The sequence below is a fragment of the Apium graveolens genome, chromosome 6 (genome assembly GCF_009905375.1).
Source record: "Apium graveolens cultivar Ventura chromosome 6, ASM990537v1, whole genome shotgun sequence".
Lineage (NCBI taxonomy): Eukaryota > Viridiplantae > Streptophyta > Magnoliopsida > Apiales > Apiaceae > Apium > Apium graveolens.
This window is the reverse complement of record NC_133652.1, coordinates 20,733,682-20,759,305: the sequence shown is the minus strand read 5'-3', so window position 1 is coordinate 20,759,305 and position 25,624 is coordinate 20,733,682. Positions and strand designations below refer to the sequence as shown.

General features: G+C 33.3%; 3 protein-coding genes across 4 annotated transcripts; all 3 read right to left on the bottom strand.

Annotated features, from left to right (window-relative positions):
- Positions 1-2,138: 2,138 nt before the first annotated feature.
- On the bottom strand, positions 2,139-6,050 carry LOC141667009 (cysteine-rich receptor-like protein kinase 43). Of its 2 annotated transcripts, none has more exons than XM_074473294.1 (6): positions 5,779-6,050; positions 5,484-5,617; positions 5,062-5,272; positions 3,901-4,150; positions 3,658-3,808; positions 2,139-2,767 (listed from the first exon to the last, which is right to left on the bottom strand). In XM_074473294.1, the coding sequence occupies exons 1-6, from the start codon at positions 5,840-5,842 to the stop codon at positions 2,354-2,356; spliced, it is 1,224 nt and encodes a 407-aa protein (XP_074329395.1). In that variant the 5' UTR covers positions 5,843-6,050; the 3' UTR covers positions 2,139-2,353. The 2 variants fall into 2 exon arrangements, with proteins under 2 accessions (XP_074329395.1, XP_074329397.1); XM_074473296.1 differs by having other exon boundaries at positions 3,901-4,135; positions 5,779-6,046.
- Positions 6,051-6,388: 338 nt separating this feature from the next.
- On the bottom strand, positions 6,389-6,868 carry LOC141664727 (uncharacterized). Its single transcript, XM_074470680.1, has one exon. It carries the CDS (start codon positions 6,866-6,868, stop codon positions 6,389-6,391), a length of 480 nt encoding a protein of 159 aa, XP_074326781.1.
- Positions 6,869-21,283: 14,415 nt separating this feature from the next.
- LOC141666992 (myosin-binding protein 2-like) lies at positions 21,284-25,559 on the bottom strand. Its single transcript, XM_074473262.1, has 5 exons — positions 23,889-25,559; positions 23,702-23,806; positions 23,338-23,592; positions 21,798-23,208; positions 21,284-21,686 (listed from the first exon to the last, which is right to left on the bottom strand). The coding sequence occupies exons 1-4, from the start codon at positions 25,339-25,341 to the stop codon at positions 21,839-21,841; spliced, it is 3,183 nt and encodes a 1,060-aa protein (XP_074329363.1). The 5' UTR covers positions 25,342-25,559; the 3' UTR covers positions 21,284-21,686; positions 21,798-21,838.
- Positions 25,560-25,624: the final 65 nt, after the last annotated feature.

Sequence of the window (25,624 nt, the reverse complement as noted above, 5' to 3'; positions counted from 1 at the left end):
ATATTACTAAGCATATTTAATTCCTTCTTTTTATACAGGCAAGATGCCAATTTAAGTTTGTTATTGATAAGTCAAAGGAATTAACAGTATTAGTGTATGCATATCACAAGACATTAGCCTTGATGAGGAAATTCACCAAAAAAAAAGATATTGTAAGGCTTGGAATCACAAGATTTGCGAGCTCATTACTGACAATGCAGAGCTTGTTGGCGAAACAAAAAAACTTGATATATATGTTTCTGTCAAATGAATGGTTGGATTGCAAATAGTCCTCAACTGCAAAAGATAGTAAAACATATAACACTATTGTAAGCCAATCTTATTGGCAGGCTCTTGCAACTTGTGTAGAAATTTTTAAACCATTGGTGAAAATTCCCCGTCTTGTTGATGGGACTGGAAACCTACAATAGGTTTTGTATATGGTCAACTTAAAGATGTAAAAAGAAGTGTATGAACATATTTTATAATCGAGTCAAATGCTAATGATAGGCTTGATGGTCCATTACATTTAGCAGGCTACTTTTTAAATCCATATTACTTCTATAGAGATGATGAAGCCAAAACAGATCCAAAATGCACGAGAGTTATATTGACTTATGCTTCCCTGATAGTTATGACAAAAAAGATTTAGTTTGCAACCATGAGTTGTTAAAGTACAAAGGAATGGAAGGAATGTTTGGAAGAAATTTGGTTGTTTCCTTCAATCCTGGTAATTATGTAATTGTACTTTTCATTTAAATGTCTGTTGTTTTGAGGTGTTTCTGACTTGGCCTGTTCCAGATTTCTTGTGTTTGTCATTTGTATGTTTTGTGCATGTGCATTACTTATGTATCTGAGACACTTAATCTACAATTTAAAGAAGATATTATCTTTAACTACAAGTTCTCCAGGGTGAGCATTTTTGAGGAGGTAAGTATGTAGGTTTACTATATTTTTTTATGGTTCATTATTATTGTATATGGTTAATATGGTTTATATTTTACCTTTTACAGATTCACATAAAAAAGGAGAAAGAGAATAGATGCTAATAAAATGAGAGAGAGAGATATGGTTTATGTGCAATTCAATTGGAAACTTCTCTACAAGAAAAAGAAGAAGGAAATGCATGATATTTTAGTAGCTGATGATTCTAGCATGATCCGGTCTTGGATTGCAGGAGTTGATGAATACGATGTCGAGTATTAAGATTCTACAACAAATATTGCAAATGAAATGTTTCGCGACATTGATGAAGACAATGTCTAATCAGAAGACGAAGGAAGTTATTGGAGGAAGAGGATGTTGAGCACTTGTAGTTTCTAACTTTTGACTTTTAACTTTAACAGATACTACACATTATTACTTTTGTTAACTTGCTTTTGGTCACTGTTGCACAGTAGTACGGTACCACTTAATTTGCAGACTAGTATGTTTTTATTTAGACTTTGGATTACTAATTATCCATAACTTTTAATATAAATATTAGATATGGTTTTAGTAATTAATATGTTATTGTTAAATGATGATTTTTATCACTAATCTAGTATATGAAATTGAACTATAAAAGTGGCTCTTAATTCTAATTTTTTAAATTTTAATAAATATCTTGATTTAAGTATAATTATAAAACAGAAAAAAATATATTTAAATACATCCGATTAATCTTTCTAATTGATCGATTAGTCTCTCGTTTATACCCTTATCGTCCTTGCACGCCTAGCAACTTTTAGAACACTGGTTTTCACCTGATGCCCATATTTAGTGCATTTTGTAAAATAAGAATAGAGTTTGATTGGGCCTTCTTGCAGACTTTGTGTAGTTGGGTTGGTTTAAAATTAAGTCTGGTTGAATTGGACTTTAGTTCTCGTTTAATCTCTTTGTAGTCCTTAGGCAGGCCTGTTTTACTATTATGCATTCGGCTTTTCCAGAAAATAATAATAATAAAAGAGTTTAGTTTTAGAAAGTTAAATATTGAAGTTTTTAGTATAAGTTAGTTAGTGCATGGACGACACACTAGAAATACCATTGAAAATAGTAGAAACATGAATAGTTTTGGGTAAAAACCCTTAAATTTGTACTGGAAAAAAGAGAACAAGTAATTTGTACTAACTTGGCATTAAATTTGTTTCTAAAATCTTTTAAACAAGTTAAAAAATGAATGAAATAAAAGAAAGAAAATATATCAACTATTAACTATTTGCTTTTATGATCCGTCAGAGTTTCTCATGGATTGTACCCAAGATTATATACAACCAACGACCCCCACCCAGCCCGTTTGGGTAAATTTTCTGCCTCCGCCCTAGACTCAGCAACAAAATACATGCCTGATGGAAAGATTAATATTAAATGTATATTAATCCAAGCTTAGCCTCGCCTATCCTTGCATTGGCCGCTTACCTCCAGGGTTTCCTAATCTGTAATTTGTTGATGTGCTAGCAGTTGCAGTGGTACTTTGAGCTGATGCAGAGTTGGTGTTGGTATTATCGGTTAAACCGGAAGATCGGGAGCTAGATTCAACACTAATTCCAGCACTGGAAGATGAAGTATTGGCCCTGTTAGATCTTCTATACCGTGCAAGATATCCTGGTCTTGTTGGCACTTCAAGTGTTCCTAGTTTCTTTGACAGCATTATTACTACCCGGCCCATGGCGGGACGTAACTGCGGATCAGACTGTGTACACAGCAATCCAATTTGTATGCACAATGCTGCCTGATCAAGAACCACTGAAGAGGCCATTTTTTTGTCTACAATCTCTAGAGTCTGGTCCCTCTTGTATAATTTGTAAGCCTGTAGCAAAATTCATAGTGCATACACGTGTTACATCCAAACTGCCCCAAACCGATAAATAATATGTATATATCATGTTTATGATAATATAACCTTCCCCATCCCCGCACAAGAAAGCATTGTTGGACATGTAAGACTACCTTCTGTCCTACAGTGTCAAGGTCTTGGAATAATGGCTTAAATATGTTGTATATTATACTTGCGTGTTGTGTTCTTTCAAAGTACCTATAGTTACACAAGTCTTGGTTTAGCTTCTGGTGTTGGTACAAGCTTTCTAAGCCATGATAATTTATGGTCTAGTCCCAAGGAATTAAGACAATATCTAAGTTTTACACATAAATTAGACCTCGGCCGAGTTTCAGATGGTGTGCTGTTTCAATGTGGGCTAGGAGTAGGACTATTATCAACAGTTGGAAGACGAGAACCATTTAGATTGGTTATGTGATGCCAGCCAGTAGGCATCGATATTATGTACTTCTAGTTTGACTTCCTCTTCTATCTACTTATACAATTTGACACAATTCAAGATCCCCAACAAAAATAAACTAAAGAGTCGGAGTAAGGGAAAAATGTACCCTCTCTTTTCCCTCTAACCTCAAATTTAAGTCGATTTAAAATCAGACTTGTGCTTTCTGAATGATTTATCCAACAGCTACAGTTCTTTTTGAGAAAGCATGCCAAATGAAGCAGAACATATTAAAAAGTTACGTCTCTAAATTACAGTTCAGTACTTTTCCCTCCCCGCAAAGTTAATACTAGCTTGTATTTTTGGCAGCTTGTTTCACCACAAATGACATAAAAATTCAATAATGAAAATAAATATCTATATAAAGAATATTTAAACCTCATAGCATATCTATATTATTGATGCAGATGGATCAGATTTTTACCCAATCAAGTAAACTATGACAATCAGGATCTAAGTTGAAAGTTGAATTCTTCTGACCACTGATAATTTCAAGGAGCAAAACACCAAAACTATAGACATCTGCCTTGATAGATAGACTGCCATGCATGACATATTCTGGGGCCATGTACCCACTGATACAAATTCAATTCTTATAAACAATACAGTTATCTGATATAGAAAGGGTCAAAATAACATCAAAATAGGTGAAGTGATTGAAGTTAACCTGGTACCAGCCACACGGGTGTGAACATGAGTTTCATCTTCAGGATAGAGTCTTGCCATGCCAAAGTCAGCAATCTTTGGTATCCACCTATCATCTAGCAGAATATTGCTCGCCTTAATATCCCTGTGGATGATGCAAGTGTGTGCATCTTCGTGTAGGTAAAGCAAACCCCGAGCAACACCTGTAATAGTGGCATACCTCTTGTTCCAATCAAATTCTTCCTGTCTTCCGAATTCTACAGCAATATTATCTGGATCAGCATACACAATCAATGTATGGAAAATAATATAGGAATCACTATTAAGACATTCACCTAAAGGAAAGTTCTAATATCAATAAGAAATATGGGAAACTCTAATATTAATAAGAAGTGATGCATCACGGCTTAAAAAGAGGTGACATATTCGGATATCGCCATTAATTTAGAAATTTGCTATATTGTGCTTGGTTAAGATGAATGGAATCGGAGGAAATGAAATGAAATTTGAAGTATATTATGGGTAAAGGTTCTGAATTTTCATTCCTTCCACATTTCCAATCCTAACAACCTAAACTAGAACCTAAACCCCCAGATTAAGCAGAAATGTTCCATTCTTCATCATTCCCATTTTCTTCACATATCTCATCATAAAAAAATGGTGCTCACTCATTTTTTCCAAATCTTCCAAACTACGTCCACTGTTTCCCTTTAATTTCATTCATCACATTCCATTCTCCAATTAAACACAACAATAGTACATTGAGTGCGCTGCTAATGGAAGATACCAATTAATTAGTAATATATGTAAACAAAAGATGGATGCCAGTTGATTGCTGGTACAAAGTTTAAACAAATTATACAAGAACAAAACCGTATTCAAATAAACAAGGGTTGAATCAATGAAAGAATTTTATAGAAATATATACAAGCACATATGCATAGTTCAAAGTAACATTTTATGGGAAAATAAACTACTAGATGATAGTCTCTCATCAAAAAACAACTGAGGAAACAATAACTACCAAATTGATATGAACATCTTACTCATAGTACAATAACTATATCAAAGCTTCAAACATTGGTTATTGAACAGACAATTGTAAAATAAAGTAATTTCTATTAAATTAGCATCCTAAGTTCATTGTCAATATCCTTTTAGATCAAAAGAAAACAGAACTCACTGAAAAGAAGTTTATCAAGGCTCTCATTAGCTACATATTCATATACGAGCAGCTTCTCTGCACCATATGCACAATACCCGAGTAAGGTAACAACATTTCGGTGTTGAACTTGCATTAACAATCTAGCCTCATTCAAAAATTCCTTCTTCCCTTGCGATGAATTTTGCGAAAGCTTCTTTACCGCAATCTCCCTCCCATCTTCCAACTTCCCCTACACAATACATAACAACATTCAAAAATAAATAAAGAATTCGAAGATTTAAATGGCATTAGACTATTGGGGTTTTTATATACCTGAATACCTGCCCAACTAAGACAAACTCTCATTTACCCAAAGATCACGGGTTTGACAATTGACAATTCCCTTGCCATAGTACTTAAAAATTGAAAATAAATGTAACATAGAAAAAACAAAACAATACCTTAAAAACAGGGCCAAAGCCGCCTTGTCCAAGCTTATTACTAGGATGAAAATCTTTAGTAGCAGCAACCAGGGTTTGGAAAGTAAAATGTTTCTGTTCTTGAGCAGAAATTGTGTCCAAGTCTCCTCCTTTTTCTTATTAATCATAATTATACAGCCAGCCAATAATAATTAACAAAGTATTAGAGCATTTTACAAGCATGAGAAAAAAACACAAACAAAGGGGGGGCGAGAGAGAGAGAGAGAGAGAGAGAGGGAGAGATTAACATACACACATACAAAATCTGAGGGGGTACCTGATTTGGAGTGAAATTTAAAAGGGTTGATGACAGATTGAAGAAAGCTTTTGGACTTTGGCATGCTTAGTTATCAAACCCCATCACAATAAAAATACGTGGATTGCTTTTTGTCTTGCAACTTTCGAGTTTAAGGTACGATTTATGAGTCACCACCAACAGGCAACAGATATGTCCAGTGTGTTTTATTAGATATTCGCATGATTCAGATGTCTTGGCCTTATTATTTATCTTGATAATCAAGATGTATGTGGGCACTGGGTCAGACAACTCAGATGTGTGAATATAGCGTGTTGACTGTGACGGAAGAAGCTAGTTCAAGCATGCGCGTTTTTATCCAAAAATTATACTCTTAAACAGATCACAGATTCATAGTATCATACTACAGTTAAACCTCGATTAAGTAATATCCGATAAAGTAATAATCTCGCTTAAGTAATAATTTTCATCGGTCCCAACTTGGGCCAATGTTGTAAAGTAATATTCTCGCTAAAAGCATAAGATAATAAAAAATTCGAAAGTCATTAAGGGCCCAAATAATATGTAAAGTAATAATTCCATAATTATATATATATATATATATACTGTATAATGTATATGATTACAAAATTTAATTCTTATTAAAATATGAATCTATTGTAGCTTGTTTCTTCTTTCCACCAAAGCCAAAATTAATCTCGTCCTTGACTTTATGTAAAGCAAAAATAACTTCTGGTATGTTTTGCTCGTGTTGTAACAAGTAATTGTTCAAAGTGGTGAGTGCTTGAAATGCTTCTTTTGATGACACGCTTGGGATGACATTGCTATCGTCGGGTTCAGGATCAGTCCCTTCATCAGTGCTCATTACCGACTCAATGATTTCTTCATCCGTAGGTGATTCCATAACCGCATCATTCTCGTTTGGATAGTTTAAGAGATGCTCGACATCCATCACATTCCTATATCGTAAATTAGAGATAACTTCATTTAATCCTTCGACACCTTCATTTATTTCTCCAAGTTCTTGTTCATCATTTTCTTCTGAACGAATCTTGCAATGCCGAAAACAATTTGCAATTGTGGTTGTTTTCACATCAATATTCCAAGCCATGTTAGCAAAACTAATAGCATTCAAGATATTAACTTTTTGGATATAAGTAATCATAATAAAAGTAATTTTAAATCAAATACATTGCATGTGATTAATTCTAGTTTTTATACGTACATTATATATTATACTGTACCACGTAAACATAAAAATTCGGTAAAGTAATAAAATATTACTTTATCGATAAAGTAATAAAATATTATTATATCGATAAAGTAATAAATTCGGTAAAGTAATATTTTTTCCCGGTCCCAAGGGTATTACTTTAAAGAGGTTTAACTGTAATAAGTACTATTCTCATTCAATTTTAGAGTTAATTTCGCTTTCAGTTTAATTCAGATTATAAATCCATTCCATTTCAATTTAATTCAGATTATAAATCCATTTGGTTTCAGCTTAATTCAGATTAGATTAAATTTTTTAATTATATCCAACATGCATTTCTTAAGTTTATATACTCTTATAATAACTCACCCCTTGGCCAATTTTTTTTATCAATTTTCTATCTTAGTAAAAAAATAAATATATTTTTTTACTTTTTAATTCACATTTATTTTGAATTTTTAATATATTTTTTAAATTTTTTATACGTAAAATCTCCATTTTACCCTTAGTCAACTGTTACTTAACTATTAAAATTAACTAAAAATCGGCCGAGGGATGGTCATTGTAAGGATAGGAAAACCTAAAGGATGATATTGCATACAATTAAAGTTCTTGACTCAATTAGCATTATGCTGAAACTGAAGGGATACAAAATGAAATTAATTCTTAATTCATCTCAAATATTTAGTACCATAAACTATACTTTCCTTCTATTTGACCAACTCCAATCACTTCCTTAAAAGATCATTACCTAAAATTATAAGAATTTAGTGAAAATTGCAACTCGAACGGCTTCCTAGTAATTCCCTAAAAAGTTAAGATTATTTGTTCCTTCCTTAAAAATAAGGGATACTTAACTATTTCTTATCTTACTTTTATTAATTAAATATACATTTCCCTCCATTTTCATCCTTTTTTTCTCACTCATTTTTCTCTCGCTTCTTTACAAAATATAAATATGATTTGAATTTGATATAATAATAATAATAGTAGTAGTAGTCGTAGTAATAATAATAATAATAATAATAATAAGGAAACAAAATAAAATTTGTTATTGGAGTCGTGTTATCTTATACTATCTGAAATAACTAAGATTCTATTAATTTATATTATTTTTAAGGAACACAAAATAATACTAATGGAGTTGCTCTATATCTTTCGAGATCCTTCTTTATTTTGTGCAAATTTTAACAATTAATAAAGATATTGTTAAGTTTGTACAAATACTTATATTTCTTTAACTCAAACTTTGACGCAAACGGATCTTCGGAAATATTTTCACAAAATTGGACATTGTACATAGAGAGTTAACGGAGGAATTTGGTAACAATAAAGTTCGAGTTTCGTAGTCGGAATTAAGATTTTTTTCACCAGAAAAGTCGATGGAGAGTGGGGGTTGTGATGAATGTGGGACTGAGATTGATTACAGTTAGTGGTGGCTCCTTAAGACTCTCGCTTCCTACCCCTCAATGTATCTATAAACCTTTTGTATAGGGATATATTCTAACGTAATTCTTGGGGAATAAGAAATCTAATGGGTTTAGACTTTTCATTTTGAGGCCCAACAGGAGTCCTTCCAGAATTCGTCTTCCGCTAGTTTCAGGAATGTCCTGCTATGAGACCCAACCGTGAAGACCCAAGACTCGTTCATAATCGTAGAACTTCACGGATAGTGCATCTCCCTGCATGAGGATAATACTCCGCTACAGCTATTTCCCTTAATTTACGGACGCAGGTATAGCCACGATTCACACTAAATGTCGGACGCGTCCCTGTCCCCCAAATGAGAATAATCATCCGGATAGCAGGACAGGTGATCCCAAGTTTTTGGGTGCAAAGTGCAGGATGACTCCGAAATTCTACAACGAGGATAACCTTTGAATATAATAACAGAACTCCCTGAGCACACACCAAGGTTAACTCCACATCCCCAACGAGGACACCCGTTGAATACAGGAAGAGACCTTCAATCATCCGGTATATCCCTTGGAGGCCTTTAAACTTGTCACGAACATCCCCTCTTTGACCAACTTAAGGAGAGAATTTTCAAAGAATACCTACAACAAATTTATTAGTGAAAACAATATCCATTGCTGTAACGACCGAGAATTTTGCGTCGTAATTAAGAAAGTAAAGTATGTGTTATGTGATGAGATTATGTGATTAACGGGTGATTATTTGTCTTATCTGTATACTAGAGTTAAGGAGCGTGGATAAAAACGTTCCAATTTAAAGAGTCGGCTTAGAAGTCGAGCTGTGGTTTCGGGCCGTCAGGTAGAACGGAACCCGTCCTAGTATGAAAATTTAATAATATAAAATGTGAATTATATGTGAACTGAATGAATAAAGTATTTCGTCTTAAGAGACGTGTTGATTGGCAAAGATAATGAGAAGCGTAATCGAAACGCTGAGCGTCGGGCCGTCAGGCTGAACGTGACCCGGTACGCGTAAAAGAGGATAAAGATTTAAGAGTGATATATTCTATGATCAAACCTGAGTCGTTATGTGACTATATACGTGTGATTGCTTGACTGTGTGCATGACTATATGTTTTGTGTCAATTTTGTGAATTTTAAAGGAATTATGTGATTTAAGTAAAGGTTTAATTAACCTTCGTGCATTTTTATAAAAGCATCTGAGATGGATAAAAACATGGGAATTGTTCTGTTATCTTCATAGAGGTCCTAGAGACTTTTTAAAAATAATAAGTGAATTTAATTGTTGGACCTTGCATTTTTAAATCGATTTTATGTGGAAAAGGTATTTATTAAAGCGAGTTTGCGAAATTCATATAAAATCAACCGCTCGCTCAAATTCTTATTATGAGTAATGGATAAAAAGCTAATTTCGAGGCCTACGCGTTAAAAATGTCATTTTCAATAATTCTTGACTTTCCGCGAGAGAAATATTTTTACTTTGGATTTCGTTACATTTGAGTAAAAAGAGAAACAAAATGCAAATTAAAAAGGGGGTTAGTAGATTACTATTTTACCCTTATTTGGTGGAGTATAAAACACTCCTAACCCCCCCCCCATTTTCTTCTTCTTGCCGTGCACTCACTCTTTTCTCTCCTCTTTTTCTTTCACTCTCTCTCTCACTCGAACAACTCTCTCTCGGCTCTCTCTTCAATTTCTCTCAGTATCCTTCCTTTTTCCTTGATCAAACTCATCAATCATCCTTAATTCTTCATGATAAACACTTATGTGTAGGTAGAAGTATGTGCATGTGTGTATTGGTACTTGCATGCCGAATTGTGTGTGTTTTGGGTTCGGTTTCAAGCCAAGAACCGAGGGCTTGCTTGATTAGTTCATGTTCTGTGATTAACGTGCTGAAATTAGATTGCATGTGGTGTTGTTGTATTGGTTTTGGTTAAGAAATCGGGGGCTCATGGTTGGACACCCTCGAATGAGGGCACCACCGAGATGCCACCGCCACCGGTGATGAACTCCGGTGAACCGGTGGTGAGCTATGATGTTAAAAACTGAGCTCTAGAACCTTAAGATCAATTCTTTATGTTTGCATGTGGTGTTTTGATTGAAAAAGGCCGAATGGCCATTATAATTTTAAAGAAATCAAGTTGATTGTGGTTAATTGCATGATTTAATGAATTGATGTTAAGAAATAGGATGATTTGTGATTCAAGGAGTAAGAATATCAAGTTGCATGTTTTGTTTTTGAAAAAGGCCGAATTGACTTAATCTTTAAAGTTGTTTGATTTGAGTAAACTTGTTTAAAGTAATAATGGATTGTTATTAGCTTGAAAAGGAATGAAATTATTGATGCATGCTAAGTTAGGTTCGAATTTTTATGTTAATAAGAAAGGAAATTGATTTTTTGTGAGATAATCTTGGTAAACACTAAGTATGAATAGCCTAAAAGTGATTGCATGTTAGTCTTAAAAAGGATCAAGATGTGCATGTCCTTGTTTGGTTCTTGGATTGTGAATTTTGAATTTTTGCCGAATAGAAAATGGGTTTAGAAGAGATTGATTTGTGATTAAGTGAATGCATGCATGTTGATTGAATAATTTGATTAAAGTTGAGTCATTAGGTGATGTTTGGCTTTGTGCTTCGGAAATCTTGATGAAAATGAGTTAAATGACTAAGTTAAGGTTTAAAACAAGTTGAAAATGTGATATAAGACTTTGCATGTCAAGATTGATCTTTGCATATGTGTTTTCTTGATAAACCCGAATGGGTCTTAGGCTTAAAAAGAGAATTGAGTTGATTTTTGCTAAAAATCTTAGTGACTAATGAGAACTTGATTGCATAACCATGATTGAGTGGTGTTTATGTTCGAAATTTGTTAATAAAAAAATGGTGCTAGTTTAAATGTTGGATCATGCTAGAACTAAAGTTGTATGGTGTGATTTTTGAGAAATTTGATTGTATATGTAGGATTATGGTTCGGATTTTTATGATTAAAAGAAAGGAGAATGGTTCTTTAAAGGTTGTTGAATGAGATACGTGTTTATGTGAATTGAAGTGAGTATTTGATTGATTTTATGGTGGGTATTTGTAATAAGGCCGAATAGGCCATAAGAAATAAAGTTCAAAACTTGATTTTGGTAATTGAAAGAATGATTGAGTGTTTATATGTGAAAATCTTTGATTTTGCTTGATTGGATTGTTGTTTTGGTTCGATTCAAGGAATAAAAGAAAAGGGAATTAAGTCAATTGATATAAGTGATAGTATGCACGTAAATGTTTGGTTGTAAATGGGTCTAGTACTCGTAAAAGAGTCGTGTTAGTATGATTTGAGAAATAGCCTAGGTCAAGCGAGTATGCTTTGATTTCTAGGAATATAAGGATATAAAAACTACGAGAAAGGATTGTGCTATGTGCTATGTGTTATGTGTTGTGTGCTTATTTGTATAAGCTATACTCGTATAGTTCGAGTCAAAGATATAATCGAGTTATCGTATAGAGAGATCGTTCCGGGAACGAGAGTTGGGAATCTAATTAAGATTTCTGGTTTTTATTGTAGATTCGGAGCGTGAGGGCATTCGGGCTAGGAAAGGGAAAAGTATACTAGGTGGCAGTAGTTCAACCTTCAGGAAAGCAATTTCAGGCAAGTAACTCTGATTACTTGTATAAATGATTGTAAAGGAAATGTTGTTCATACCATGTAGAGTATTGAACTGTTAAAGTATGAAACCCTTGCTTTATGAAACCCTGATATTGATTTGAAGTACCCTTTGTTCTTGATAACCTGTTATTGATAATCCTATTGATTTCACCCGTTGATAATCTGCCTTTCTGTTTAAGTTTCCTATAATGCCATGATCATATTGAACCTTTAAATTATCTTGGATAACTCTGTTAATGATACCCTGTTTCTCTTGATCGCCCTAATGATCCCTAAGTTATTACTGATCCTTCAAATTTAGTACCTTATTATCCTTGATACAGAATTCTTGAGAATTGTTCCTTGCGTATCTTTGATTCACTCCCTGAACTTTGTTTCTTTAAAATCTGAATTAAGAATGAGTTTCGACTTGAAAGAGTCTGAATGATTTCAAAGGCTTGGTAATGATAAAATGAATTTTAGAAAACCTATTGTTTTCCAACTCAAGGTTTTCCAAATGAATTCCTGATGGATTGGATTGTGACGTAAGAGGCTAGTGGGACTAGTCCAGTCATGGTAAGAGGCTAGTGGGACTAGTCCAATTTAAGGCTGAAATTATGTCAAATGGTACCTTAAAGACCGGAATGGAGGTCGATACGGGCTGATCACCCGTATATAATGAAATGGAAAGATAAGTGAGCCAATCAAGGGTTCTAAATGATTATTTAAAAAAGGGAACTGAAACTTTTATTCAATAAATTGATTTTTGGAAATGAAAATGGTTTATACTGTTTTGAAAAGAGTTGATTATGTTATTGTGGAGCTTAAAGCTCAGAAACCTGATTCCTGAAATTGTTGATCATATGAATGATTCTATATCTTGAAATACTGTTGCTTTCCTCTATCGAAAGATCTATTTTGATCCTATAATGAATTGTGATGAATGTCGGCTTTTGTCCTGTTTCGAGCTTTGTTTCTTGAAAGCCCAACTATTCTTCGGATACCCTTTCCTTATCCCAAAGAAAACAAAAATAAATATATGGAAATCTGCCACCTAGATTAGCTAAAGTAGAATGCCCTAGTTTGTTCAAAGTATATTGAGAATTGATATTGTAGAACTGCTGTATAGTTATTTGCTGAGTTTTCTACTCACTTGTTTTGTCTTAATCTAACCATGGCAGTTAAGCAAGAAGATGGTCAGGCTTAGGCGCACTGCTCGTAAGAGCGTACCTGGTGGTCCCTACCGTATTGAGGGCTTCCAGTTGCCAGAGCAGGTAGTACAGGTTATGAGTGAGCTCGCGCCTAGAAAGAGGTGTATAAAGACACAATGGGTTATCTGTCGGTTTCCAGCCGGAACCGATATTGATTATTTAATAATATTTTGGGTTTGTAAGTTATATTTTATGATTGGTAGTTGTAATCTTGTCTCATACTTTATCCTGCTGATCCTGTTAGTAGTTAATCGGGGTTTTTACATATTTAATTATTAGAATAGAGGTGTGTGAGTCCTCATTTTCTAACCCCGAGATTGAGGGCGTTACAATTGCTCTATCCATGCCCCAATTATCTTAAATTTATGCTTGCCTTGTCCTGAGCTTGTCCTTATTTGTCTTATCTTGGGTGAGGACAAGCCCAATATTCAAATAAATCAAATCACACATTTTTCTAAGGAAGAACGCGTCATAATCTTATGAAATGCACACTTCTCCTAGCATAATTCAACACTCAAATAACTCATATTAAACATTTTACCCTATGAGGGCGCGTCCTCACCCCCCGCGTTGTACGTTATCCATCTTGTCCTGAGCGAGGGTAAGTCATCTGCCTCGCCCTAAGCGTGAACAATTCCGACTCTCTATCCCTACTTTGCATTTTTCTAGGATAGGGCGCACTTCTGGGGCGCGTCCTCATCCTCTACTTTGCAACCCAAAACCTAATTCACTGCCTTTGGCCCTAATTTTCACACAATTAACTTGTTCTTGACCTGAAATGATCAAATACTAAATTTTGATTATAATAAAGTACTTAATTACTTTTAACCCAGGTCTTAAATATGTATGTTTCAGAATTAAAATATAAAATCAATATATTTGTTTTATATAATTAAGCAAATTCAGTTATAACATGAACTTATAATACGGTTGTGACATAATTTTATACTCTCTTCGTCCCTTATTTTTAGTTGTCACATTTGAAAAAAAACTATAATCCTCTTTTGTCCTAATCAGAGTTGTCTCGATCAAATTTGAGGGTTTAAGCAAAATTTTAATATGAGGGCTTTTTTTAATATAAAAAGTATTTTATTTTATATATCATTTAAATTTATGTGTTATTTAAAAGTTATTATTATATTTTTTTATATTTTTAATTTTAAATAGTGTATATGTTAGGTTATTGCAAGATAGTTATACATAAACAATTACTTAAGATGATTGATTACCTGTATATTTTATAAAAAAATCACTAAAAAACAAAAACAAATATCATATTTAAAACAATAAATTTAGTTACATGTGATAAATACTTAGCATTACACAAATCACTAAAAATATTGATATTTTTGTACTTCTAATTCTCATTTTTTAGGTTAACCTAATTTCTCTTTAATTTATTAATTATATTATATATCTTTTCTTTTAAAATAATTGTTTTTATATTAATTCAAATATTTTTTTTCATAATTCTAAATAAAAATTTAACTATTAATACCTAAATATATATAACTTAAAATTGGGGCCCTTTTAGGTTGGAGCCTTTAGCCAGGCTTAATCTTAATTTGCTTCACTATCGGGCCCTAGTACCAAATGTACATATTTTGTTATATTTATCCATCGATATTTGACTTTACAGTATATATAAATACTAATTTAACATTTAATGTAATAAATAGGGCATGAAAATAACTCATAAAATTTATTTTTCTTAGGGAGTGTATTGAACTTGGATTTTATTTCATTTTTTTTGGCTTCTTGAAATCAGTTGGTATTCAACTTGGATTTTATGTAATCTTTTTAAAATTCAAAGGTATTGAACGGGGATTTGAAATAATACTATCAAATCTGAATGTATTGAATTGAGATTTGAAAATATGCTTTAAAATCTGTAGGTATTCAACTCGGATTCTAAATAATCAATCAAAATCGTTGGATATCCAAATATTCATGGATTTTATTAACTAGTGGATTTTAAAAGATTTGAAGGAGATTTGATATGGACATTTTATATTATGAAATTAGCATGAGACAAGATTTAAATGCATTGTTAAATCATAACAAAATATCAAAAATCAATGGAAACAAAAAAAACTCTACAATATATATACACCCATGCATCCAACTTTTCTTTTCACTACTTGTCTTCTCAACCTCCTGAGGTACCTAAAACCCTAACCATGGCATCATGTTTTTTTTTGTATGTTTTTGGTATACATACATGTATATATATATATGCATTTTTCATATGAATGACTTTGAATGCTTTCATTATATATCCATGTATGTCTCCGTGAATGATAGAATAGTATTACATGTGTTAATAACGAATCATATACGTTGATAATGCATTAGCGCAACTATGATTGATGTACAAACTGTTAAAAAAAGAACCGATTATGATCAATGGTCACAAGAAGAGAGTAACGCATTGTTAGAAATCATGATTGATGCGGCAAATTGAGGATGCCGTGACAATAGTGGTGTCTTTACTAAACAAATAGTGGAAGAAATAATTTTTCCCGCTCTAAATTCAAAACTTGGGTGTAATAAGAATTATAACAATTATTGTAGTCGACTGAAATGGTTTAAAAATCGATGGATCTCTTACACAACTTGTGGTGTAAGCTTCCAGTAATGGATTATGAAAAAATATTGGAAAACAAAGTAGACCAAGAAGAGACAAACAATGAATTTTATGAGACAGTTATGTTCTTATTGATAACGGTTAATGCAATAATAACCGTCTTAAAAGATTATTTAACTACGATGCATGAACCTATTAGTCGTCCTCTTATGCGACGACCAAGGACCGGATCTGATTTTGTCAATAATTTGATGACATAAGATCCACATAATGTTCGTGAATTACATCGTATGTATCCAAATGTCTTTCTCAAGCTGTGTAGTATAATAAGAGAGCAAACTTTTTTGGAAGATACGAGCTATGTGTCTGTTGAAGAAATGGTAGCTACCTTTCTTATACCTTTCTTATAATCGTAGGGCACAACGATCGCTACTGTAACGTTCGGCAGAGGTTTAATCGATCCCACTTTGCTACTAGTACAAATTTTAACAAGGTTATGAAGGCTTTAAACACCATAACACCACAAATGATGGTAAAGTCCGGAGGTGTCTCCCCTAAAATATATGGAAGTACTAGATTTATCCTTACTTTAAGGTACTTTCTTGGAATTAAGATCCATTAATATAATCATAATTTGATTTCAATTAGAATGTTAACCATTTTTCCTGAATGAATTTAATTGTACTTTTGTTTAGGATTGTGTTGGTGCTATTGATGGCACTCATATCCCAGCAATGGTACGAGGTCGAGAAGCAAGTAGCTATCGTAATCGGCATGGAATTAACTCTCAAAATATTTTAGCCGCTTGCAACTTTGATTTGGAATTTATATATGTGCTTAGTGGGTGGGAATGTTCCGCACATGATTCAAAATTGTTGAATGATGCATTTTCAAGGAGAAATGGGCTTGAAGTTCCCCCAGGTATATATCATTACATGTTTTCCTAATATAAATGATCTTATAGTTTCATTATCTAGCTTACACTTATTTATACACTTCACTTTCAGGAAAATATTATCTTGTAGACTGTGGATTTCCTAATCGTCTTCAATTTTTATCTCCCAAGCGTAGTGTACGATACCATCTAAAAGATTTTAATGGTGAAGGTCGCCACCCTAGAAATGCAGATGAGCTATTTAATCTCCGTCATTCATCAGTAAGAAATGTGATTAAGAGGAATTTTGGCGTGTTCAAGTCACGATTTACAATATTTAAAGTTGCACCTTCATTCTTATTTCATACATAAGCTTAGTTGGTATTAGCTTGTGCCGGATTACACAACTTTCTTCGAAAAGAATGTCGTTCTGATGAATTTTCGATTGACGTGGTAGATGACCAGTCTTCCGATATGGAGGATGACATTTTTGATACAATTTTTTTAAGTCAACAACAGCAAAGGGCAGACGCTAATGCTCGGAGAACTAGTATTGCTAATGCAATGTGGAATGATAGGCCTATGACCACTACAAATGAAGAGGAAGAAGAAAGTGAGGAAGAATAATGAAGAACACTTGCCTAAATTGATAATGAGATTTTAGCAGCCTAAATTGCTTTCATTTTATTCCTCAATTTGCAATTCATATCCTCTTGATTTTATAAAATTTTATACTTTGCAAATCTTAATCTTATATGATCACTGAACTTGAAGCTTGTTATTAATGCTGAAGTATTTACTGAATTTATCATTTTCTCTAATAATGTGAAATTTTTGGTAGTTTAACTGTGACGGTGTAAGGAAATGTAGTGGTTGGCAATTGGCATTGTTATAACTGTATGTTTAATTAATGTATAGAGAGGTCTAATAGAATTTCTGTCTATATAGGTAGAGAAGAAGATACAATGAATAGATGGTCTGAGTTTTAAGTTGTAGTTGAGAAAGTTGTTTTGCATGCACAATTCCATGTCTGCTGTCAAATGCCTAATTCCATATTTGTGCATGAAATAGAAGTGATCTCTATTCTCTATCAAATATGATTCTTAGATCAAATAAAGAATTCTCAGATAGGGAAATGTATATAATGTTGAGACATCAATAACATACTAATGGTGTTAACTAAGAATCACAAACTTCTGATGAGCAAAAAATCAGAGATGGCGACATTGTATTGAGGTTGAGAAAAATTGCAGGTGAAGAGGATGTAGATGTTGAATCAAATGCATTAGATCTGATTGCTTTTAATGTAGACGGTTCTGTTCAAGACGCAGAAACTATGTTAGACCGGTTGTCTTTGTTAGGCAGAAGGATTACCACATCTCTGGTCAATGAACTTGTGAGTTTGTATTGCCCTGTCCTTTTATAGAATGTAATTTTGTTGGATCTATTTTTCATACATATGCCTGTGTTATTCAAATGTTTGGTTTATTAATCTTTAATTACCTTATTTGTTTGATGGATGGGTTCTTAGCCTGGTGAGATTCTAAATTGTAACTTCTATTTCTCAATTAGTGGATAAACCGGATGACTCAGGTTTGCTTGTGTGATGTCCTTTTTACAGGTGGGAGTTGTCCCTAGTGAGAAACTTCTCGAGCTATTGGAGTTAGCCATGTCATCAGATACCTCCGAAACAGTAAAAAGAGCAAGAGAGCTGATGAACTCAGGGATAGATCCAATGCTATTAATGTCCCAGCTGGCCGCCCTAATTATGGATATTATAGCAGGAACATACCACATTGTTGATGCCAAATACAATGACTCGGTTATTGATGGAAGAAGTTGGAAGTAACAACATGTAGATTAGTCTCACACTGGTTAAAATGAGCTGGTTATCAGAGCTGTTTACATGTACCAGTGTTGGGGAATTAGCTATCTTTTCATGGTTAATATAATCTGTACAGTAGCTTTCTTTTATAAAATGATGGGGGCATAGGGCATAAATATATGTGTCATATGATTTATGCATGTCATGGATAATGCCTGTATAGTTTAATTCATCAGCACATGTTCTATATATTTGATGAACTTATAGCAGGCATTTCTATGCAAGATACCATTCTTCCGTTGACATTTATTTTCTGCTAAAAATGATCCCTGATGAGAACACTTCTATAGTGAATGAAGCTGAACTGGAGAGATTAAAACATGCTTTGAAACTTCTATGTGAGGCTGAGATGCATATGAGGGTTTGTAATGAAAGATCTGCGTGGTTCACTGCAACCCTTTTGCAGCTAGGCTCTGTACCTTTGCCAGAGCCCTCTGATGAGAACACTTCTATAGTGAATGAAGCTGAACTGGAGACAAAGGTCTAGAACAAATGAGGATCCATCAAGTACTTGTAATGTTTCTGAAACTAGTCATTGACCTTATTGTTGCTAGCTGTCTAGTTCTCATAAACATAAGTCACTATATGTCTTACAAATCTGAACTTTTAAGATGGATTTTTAAATGTCCACAAGAATCCACACAAAATCAATGCAATAAAATTTCACAAAAACTCAATGGATTGATATGGAATTAAAAAGAAAATAAATGAAATCCAAATGGAATGAAAATAATCCATGGATTTAAACAATCTATTAAAATCCAAGTTCAATACACCCTCTTAATATGTGTGTCTCTTGTAAATGCGACAATGAAAAAAGAAACAAAAGAAACAGAGCAAACTTCTAGCAATATGACTTTTATAACTTCAAGGTATACCTCAATTTTGTGGATGTTTCCTGAATATCACATTTATATATCAAGAAAATAAATCACATTTATATATCAAGAGAATAATGTTTTATTTTTTATTTATCTAACATTAAATTTTTACTAATATTTATATAAAAATCTTATTTTTTTGTTACCAGAGTAATAAGTATTGAATTTCACAGTTCAACACTTCAAACTGCAATGGGCCCAAAAGGGGTGAATAATTTTATGTGATTCTCAAGTTTATGAAAAATGTTTACATATGTATACTCTATATCTATACTATATTATAATAGCCGGAATAGAGATAATTTGGTTCAACGGTTTTGTTCAACGATAATTCCATAATTTTGATTATTACAAAAATAGATAAATAATGTTATATATCTAATAAACTACTAAATTATTAAACTACTACTAAATATAGTATACTAAATATAGTATACTTATCCTACTAAACTACGAATACAACTTATCCTATTATTAAAAGATATAAATAATAGTGTTACATATCTGCTAAATTACTAAATTGTTAAACTACTAGAAATAGTCTATTTATTCTACTAAATTACGACCACATGTTATTCTATTATTTTTATTATAAATTTATAATCATTATATATTTATATAAATATTTTTAAAATATAATATAACTTGATAAATAAAAATTTAAAATATTAATGAAAATCCGTGCATCGCACGGGGATATATGCTAGTATACTATAATAACCGAAATGGGGTATAATTTGTAGTTTGGTTAACCCTCATTTTGGTTATCCTTTTTCATCGCGACCGTCGGATTTTTTCCATCAAATAATCAGAGCCGTTAGATACAAATACTAAAAAATACACTACACAGGGTCTCATGTTCGAATCCCGTCAACAACAAACATTTATATTATTATTTATATAAGTTTTCAGGTTTGAATCTCACCAACAACAGATTTTTACATTATTATTTATGAATAAGATTTCATCAATCATATATTATTTATACTATTTGAACTTAAGTTGAAATTATAAACAATGAAATTATATATAATCATTATTTAGTATATAATTATCTATATAAAATTTAAAAATAAAATATAAAATAAAAATTAAAAATATATAAATATTAATGAAGATCTAAACTAGTATTCAATAATAAGTAAAATAAAATCGAATCAGCCTAGTATTGAGCTGCCTTTCGGCGGCCTGGACCTGGTGCATTATTCAGTGCATAAATGATTATTAACGCCTAACAATGTAATCATGATCCTCCTAGCTGTCAAACCACATTCATTTCAAAATCTTAAGCTCTAATCACTTCTGTTGCTCCGTACATTTATTCTTGTTTATTCTTGTTTATAATAGATCAGTCTTAAATTTCCATTATCTCCATGTAAACATTAAATAAAGAAAAAGAATGAAATGTGAGCCCCCTGTGAAAGTAGAAAAATGTCAGAGATTCTGAATATTTTCCCTAAAATCTTCTCAAATACTGAGTTAAGTTTGTAATTACAAAATTTTCTAATAATGATAAGGGCTATACTTGCATATATATATATATATATATGCTGTCACCAAATTAAAACATGACACGTGTATTCCCTGTTATTTGATAAAAAGATTGGTGAATGAAAGTAAAAGTATGAATAAAACACTGACTTTCTGACCTATGTTCTTAGTTTTCAAATGGATCCACATATTTAGGAATAGGATGCATCTAAACCAACTTTAATCACAATTAAGAAACAATCAGTGAGACTAAATGATGCAAAGGCTTAAAGAAGAAACTTGCTAGTTGGTACTCTCTTTTTTCCCTCTAGAAGATTCAAATCAAAACAAAGATGATATCTAATCTTAACTGTCCACTGCAATAACTATATTACAAGTACTGGCACTATGTTACCTGGCACTGGAGGATCTTTGTTGTATTCTCCAGCATTACAAACCAGTATTGTATTTTTCTCTCAACACATACAAAATGACAGAGTGGAGCTTCACTATCACTAGCCTACACACACACATTCATCATCCTCCTTTTCCTCTAAAGGGGAGATGAACAAACAACTCACGAAAATTAAGAACAATAACATGAAACCCAAATATAGAGGCTTGGCACACCTCATTTCCTTGTCCACCTCTCGTCTCCATTTCCGAAAGTTCCAACCCAATTTCTCCAGTAATATGCATGCCTGCCGTACCTTTTCTTCTGATGAACTTTGAGAATGAAGTCTGCAAGTGACATTTTTTTTTATCATCGATAGTTTAGACATGCAATTGTAGGTAGGCAAGAAAAATCTAAAACAAACAATATTTAGTGATCAATGATCATATAAGTATTACCAATTAATCATCTTCTTGGGCATAAAAGTTATTGTGGAATGTCATACTAGAGTGCCATCAGTGAAATCCTTCACATGTAGCTCCATGTTCCTCAAATCACGTAGATGCTGTAAAATCTCCTTAAGAAGATCCATGCCCTTGTCACCTTTCTTCAAAGAGCTAATGCAATGTTTTAGGAATTCTTTGTCTGTCTCAAGCGCATGCATCCTAACATACAGTTGATCTACTTCCTCTTCAATGGCAACCCTCCTCTCTTCTAATTCGAATCTTCTGGCAACCGATTCAAATACATTTTCAGTACCATTCAGTGCCACATTTTCATTTTCTGCAGTAATTGCATCAAAAAGCGGAAGAAGTCTTTTAGCCTTTGCACCCATGAATCTTCCCTCTTGATATTGTATTCCATTCATTTCCTTCGAATAAATATTTTCCAGTCCATTCACTTCTTCACCATTGAAATCGGAATTCTCATGCAAATGATTCCCATTGATGTGCGAAAAATGTTCAATCAACCTTATCTCCTCATACTGATGCTCATCTTCACTCAAAGTAAAAAGCTTATCTTCTAAAACCTTTAGTTGCTCTAAAATGGACATCCTCTCTTCCTCAAATTCACCGAAGGAGTCCCCCAAATGTAGAACTGCTTCAACTGGTGTTTTGTGGCCTCTGCTTTCTTGATGACTACAGAATCCATATTCTCCCTTAACTTCTTGATTCAAATCAATAGATATACCATCACTATCCTCCCCATTGCTAAAGGAAGTGGAGGAAAATCCACTTCTTGCACTACCATCCTTACTTCTTCTTAACATTCTCATCTTCTCTTTGGCCTCATAATCCATTACCTTCTTTTGGTACATATCCAGTTCTTTCTCTAGCTCTTGTTTTTCTCTTTCCCTCTTTAACATAAGCTCATTCAAGAGTTGCAGCGCTTCTTGATCATACTCCGATTGTTCTTCCATCATTCTTTGATATTGTAAGGCCTCCATTTGCATAGCTGACTTCTCCTCTTGAAGTCTGTTAATCATTGCCATTGTCTGGTTTGCAGCTACTGCTGAAGCACTTCTCTCCTCTTCCAGCTCTGCATATACCACATGTAAAGCCTTCCTTTCATCTCTTAGTGCTGAGGTTAAACGCTCAACAGCCATTCCACTATCACAACTTTCAAACTCAATGACACTTCCATCTAATGATTCTTCAGTTCCAGATTCCTTGCCATCAAGTAGTAGCAATTTCTTGTGTAAATGATGAAAACTGTCCAATGAAGTTGGTGTATCAGGAACTTTCTCTTCATCAATCCCATTGTTCTTTGTGCTTACAGATAGTTGATTATTTGTCATGTTTTCACTGATCTCAATCGCTAAATTCCCCAATCTAAGTGTTTCTTCCTGTTGCAATTTTATCTCCATGCCTATAACAATTAAGATGATGGGTTAAAGCAACATCTAATCAACCCTGCTGTAGCAGAGAATGAGAGAACCACAACAAAGAATCCTAATTGAAGTGCTAAGATCACAAAGAAAAGTACAAGCTTAATTACCATGTTCGTGATCATCCTCATAAAAATTAGCAGAACTTGTAAAAGGATCTTCATGCAAACATATGGTTTCTTGAGCTTGAGTCTCATGTTTATGACCATCTTTGTGAAAATTAGAAGACCTTGTAAAAGGATCTTCATGTGATATAGTATCTTGAGCTTGAGTCTCATCTGTCGACTCCAAATCTGGAATCTCTGTCCCAATGGAGACTTCTACTTCAATCTCATTGACTATAATATTGGATTCTTCTTGGGAAACTGTTTATATGGCACCATTGACAAATAAAATTAAGAAAATAAATAAGAAATCCCCGTGTAACTTCACCCAACAAAATATATGCACACTACAAGTTCACAGTCTAGTTACCTGTCTGATATGACTCTATGTGTTCCTCTGGTGCTGCAGTTTCCACCTTGACCAAATCAGCAAGCTCGCTTCTTGCGCTTTGCACGTGAGACACTTCGTCGCAGACTGCATAGTATTGAACAACAAATAACAATTTGATGAGGGATGAGTAAAAAAGAAGAAACATTTAACCGAACAAAATAATTACCTGTGGGATTTAAATTACCCTCCATTTCTAGCCCCTCAATTGCTGCAATGCCTTGAGAATCACTGAAATCCAGAAATGAGTTACCGGTTGCTAGAGTAATATCCTCGTCTGAATAACTTTCTTTAGCATGGAAAACCAAATAATTCCCCGTCTCTTCAAGTTCCATGGATCTTTTATCATCTTCATATTTCGAAAAGGTCTGTTTAGCCTGTAAAAGCATGGAACTTTTAGTTTCTTCTATTCCGGCTGATCTATCAACATTCTGATATTCTAAATTATTTTCTTTAGCATAAAAAACCAGAGAATTCTCGGTCTCTTCCATTTCCATGGATTCAAACACGGCAAACTTAGTTTCCTCCACCACAGATGTTTCAACCTGAGCCACAAAACCAAATTCAGAACCACATTTTTCTTGTAATTCGCTATTCTTCTGATTTTCCTCGGCCTTAATAAATTCATTTTCCTCTGTGTTTAAATCTATCAATTCAACTGGAACCAACTGATGACCGCTAAAGTCTATAAAAAACTCCAGATGCTCAGGGTGAATTTTCATAGATGCATCTTCTCTGCGACAAGCTTGGCTCATAATCTCATCAGAAATTAGATCTTCCATTACCTTACTTGAATCTTCCTCCTCAAAATGATCACTTTCTTCTTGCAAAAGCATTTCAACTTCATCATCATCTCCTCCTTTGAGTTCATCTAATCCAAATTTCGATACAGAAACAGAACAATCTGAGTCCTCCCCATCCTTCCCTTCAATCAAACTATAACCTACATCAACACCAAAAGCCATATGCTCTTCATTGCTTTCAACTCTATGATCATCTTCCAAATGATCAACCAAGATATCCGATCCGGTTCGATCCGAAAAATCATCCTTTTTGGTAACATTATCATTTCCTTCTTCATTTAGCATCAAATTCTCTTTTTGTGCACACTCCAAAACATGTGGAGAATAAACTTGCTTTTCCAAACTCAAATCACAACAAGAACACTTCAAACTTAAAACCCCATCATCAAAAACTTTTTCACCATCATCATGAACCATTTTAATCTCTTTAACCCAAGAAAACACATTGAAATTCTTGGAAACTCCACAAAAATCTGGCCTTAAGGAAGAACAATCCTCACACATATCTTGATATGAAACCAACTTTTGATGATTTCTACAGTAACCCAACTTAGATATCTCATTAGCATGAGCTTCACATAAAAGATCTCTGTGAAAGTTGTCACCTTTTTGAGGTTCAAGAAAATGATCAAGTCTTGAACACCAAAAGCAAGGTGGTTTTAGACCAAAATAACTAGCAAATTTGATGATGAGACAAGAAAGTAGAGAATTTAGAAGGAGGAGAGCTATTAAAGTCCATTCAAGAAGTACATACATAAGTATGAGTGTGAACTTGTTTGTGTTTCTGTGCAACATGGTTGCAGACTTGTTGGTGGCCATGTTTGATGCTCTGTTCTGACAGTGTATATACAAGAAAAACAAAGATAGTATGGGTTTTACGAGGAAGAAGATGCAGAAGTGGATTTCATTTGCTTTTGGGTTAGTAATATTTGGCCGTTTGGTTGCAAACTTAACAAAAAGAATTAAGCGGGGATGAGAGAGAGAGATGAAAACTAAGAATGTTTCTCAAGCATGTGATCCTTAAAATTTGATCAAGTTTTAAGCAACAATGTTAAAAAAAAAAAAATCTGCAACATATTTGGTAACGTATGAGTATCGTTTG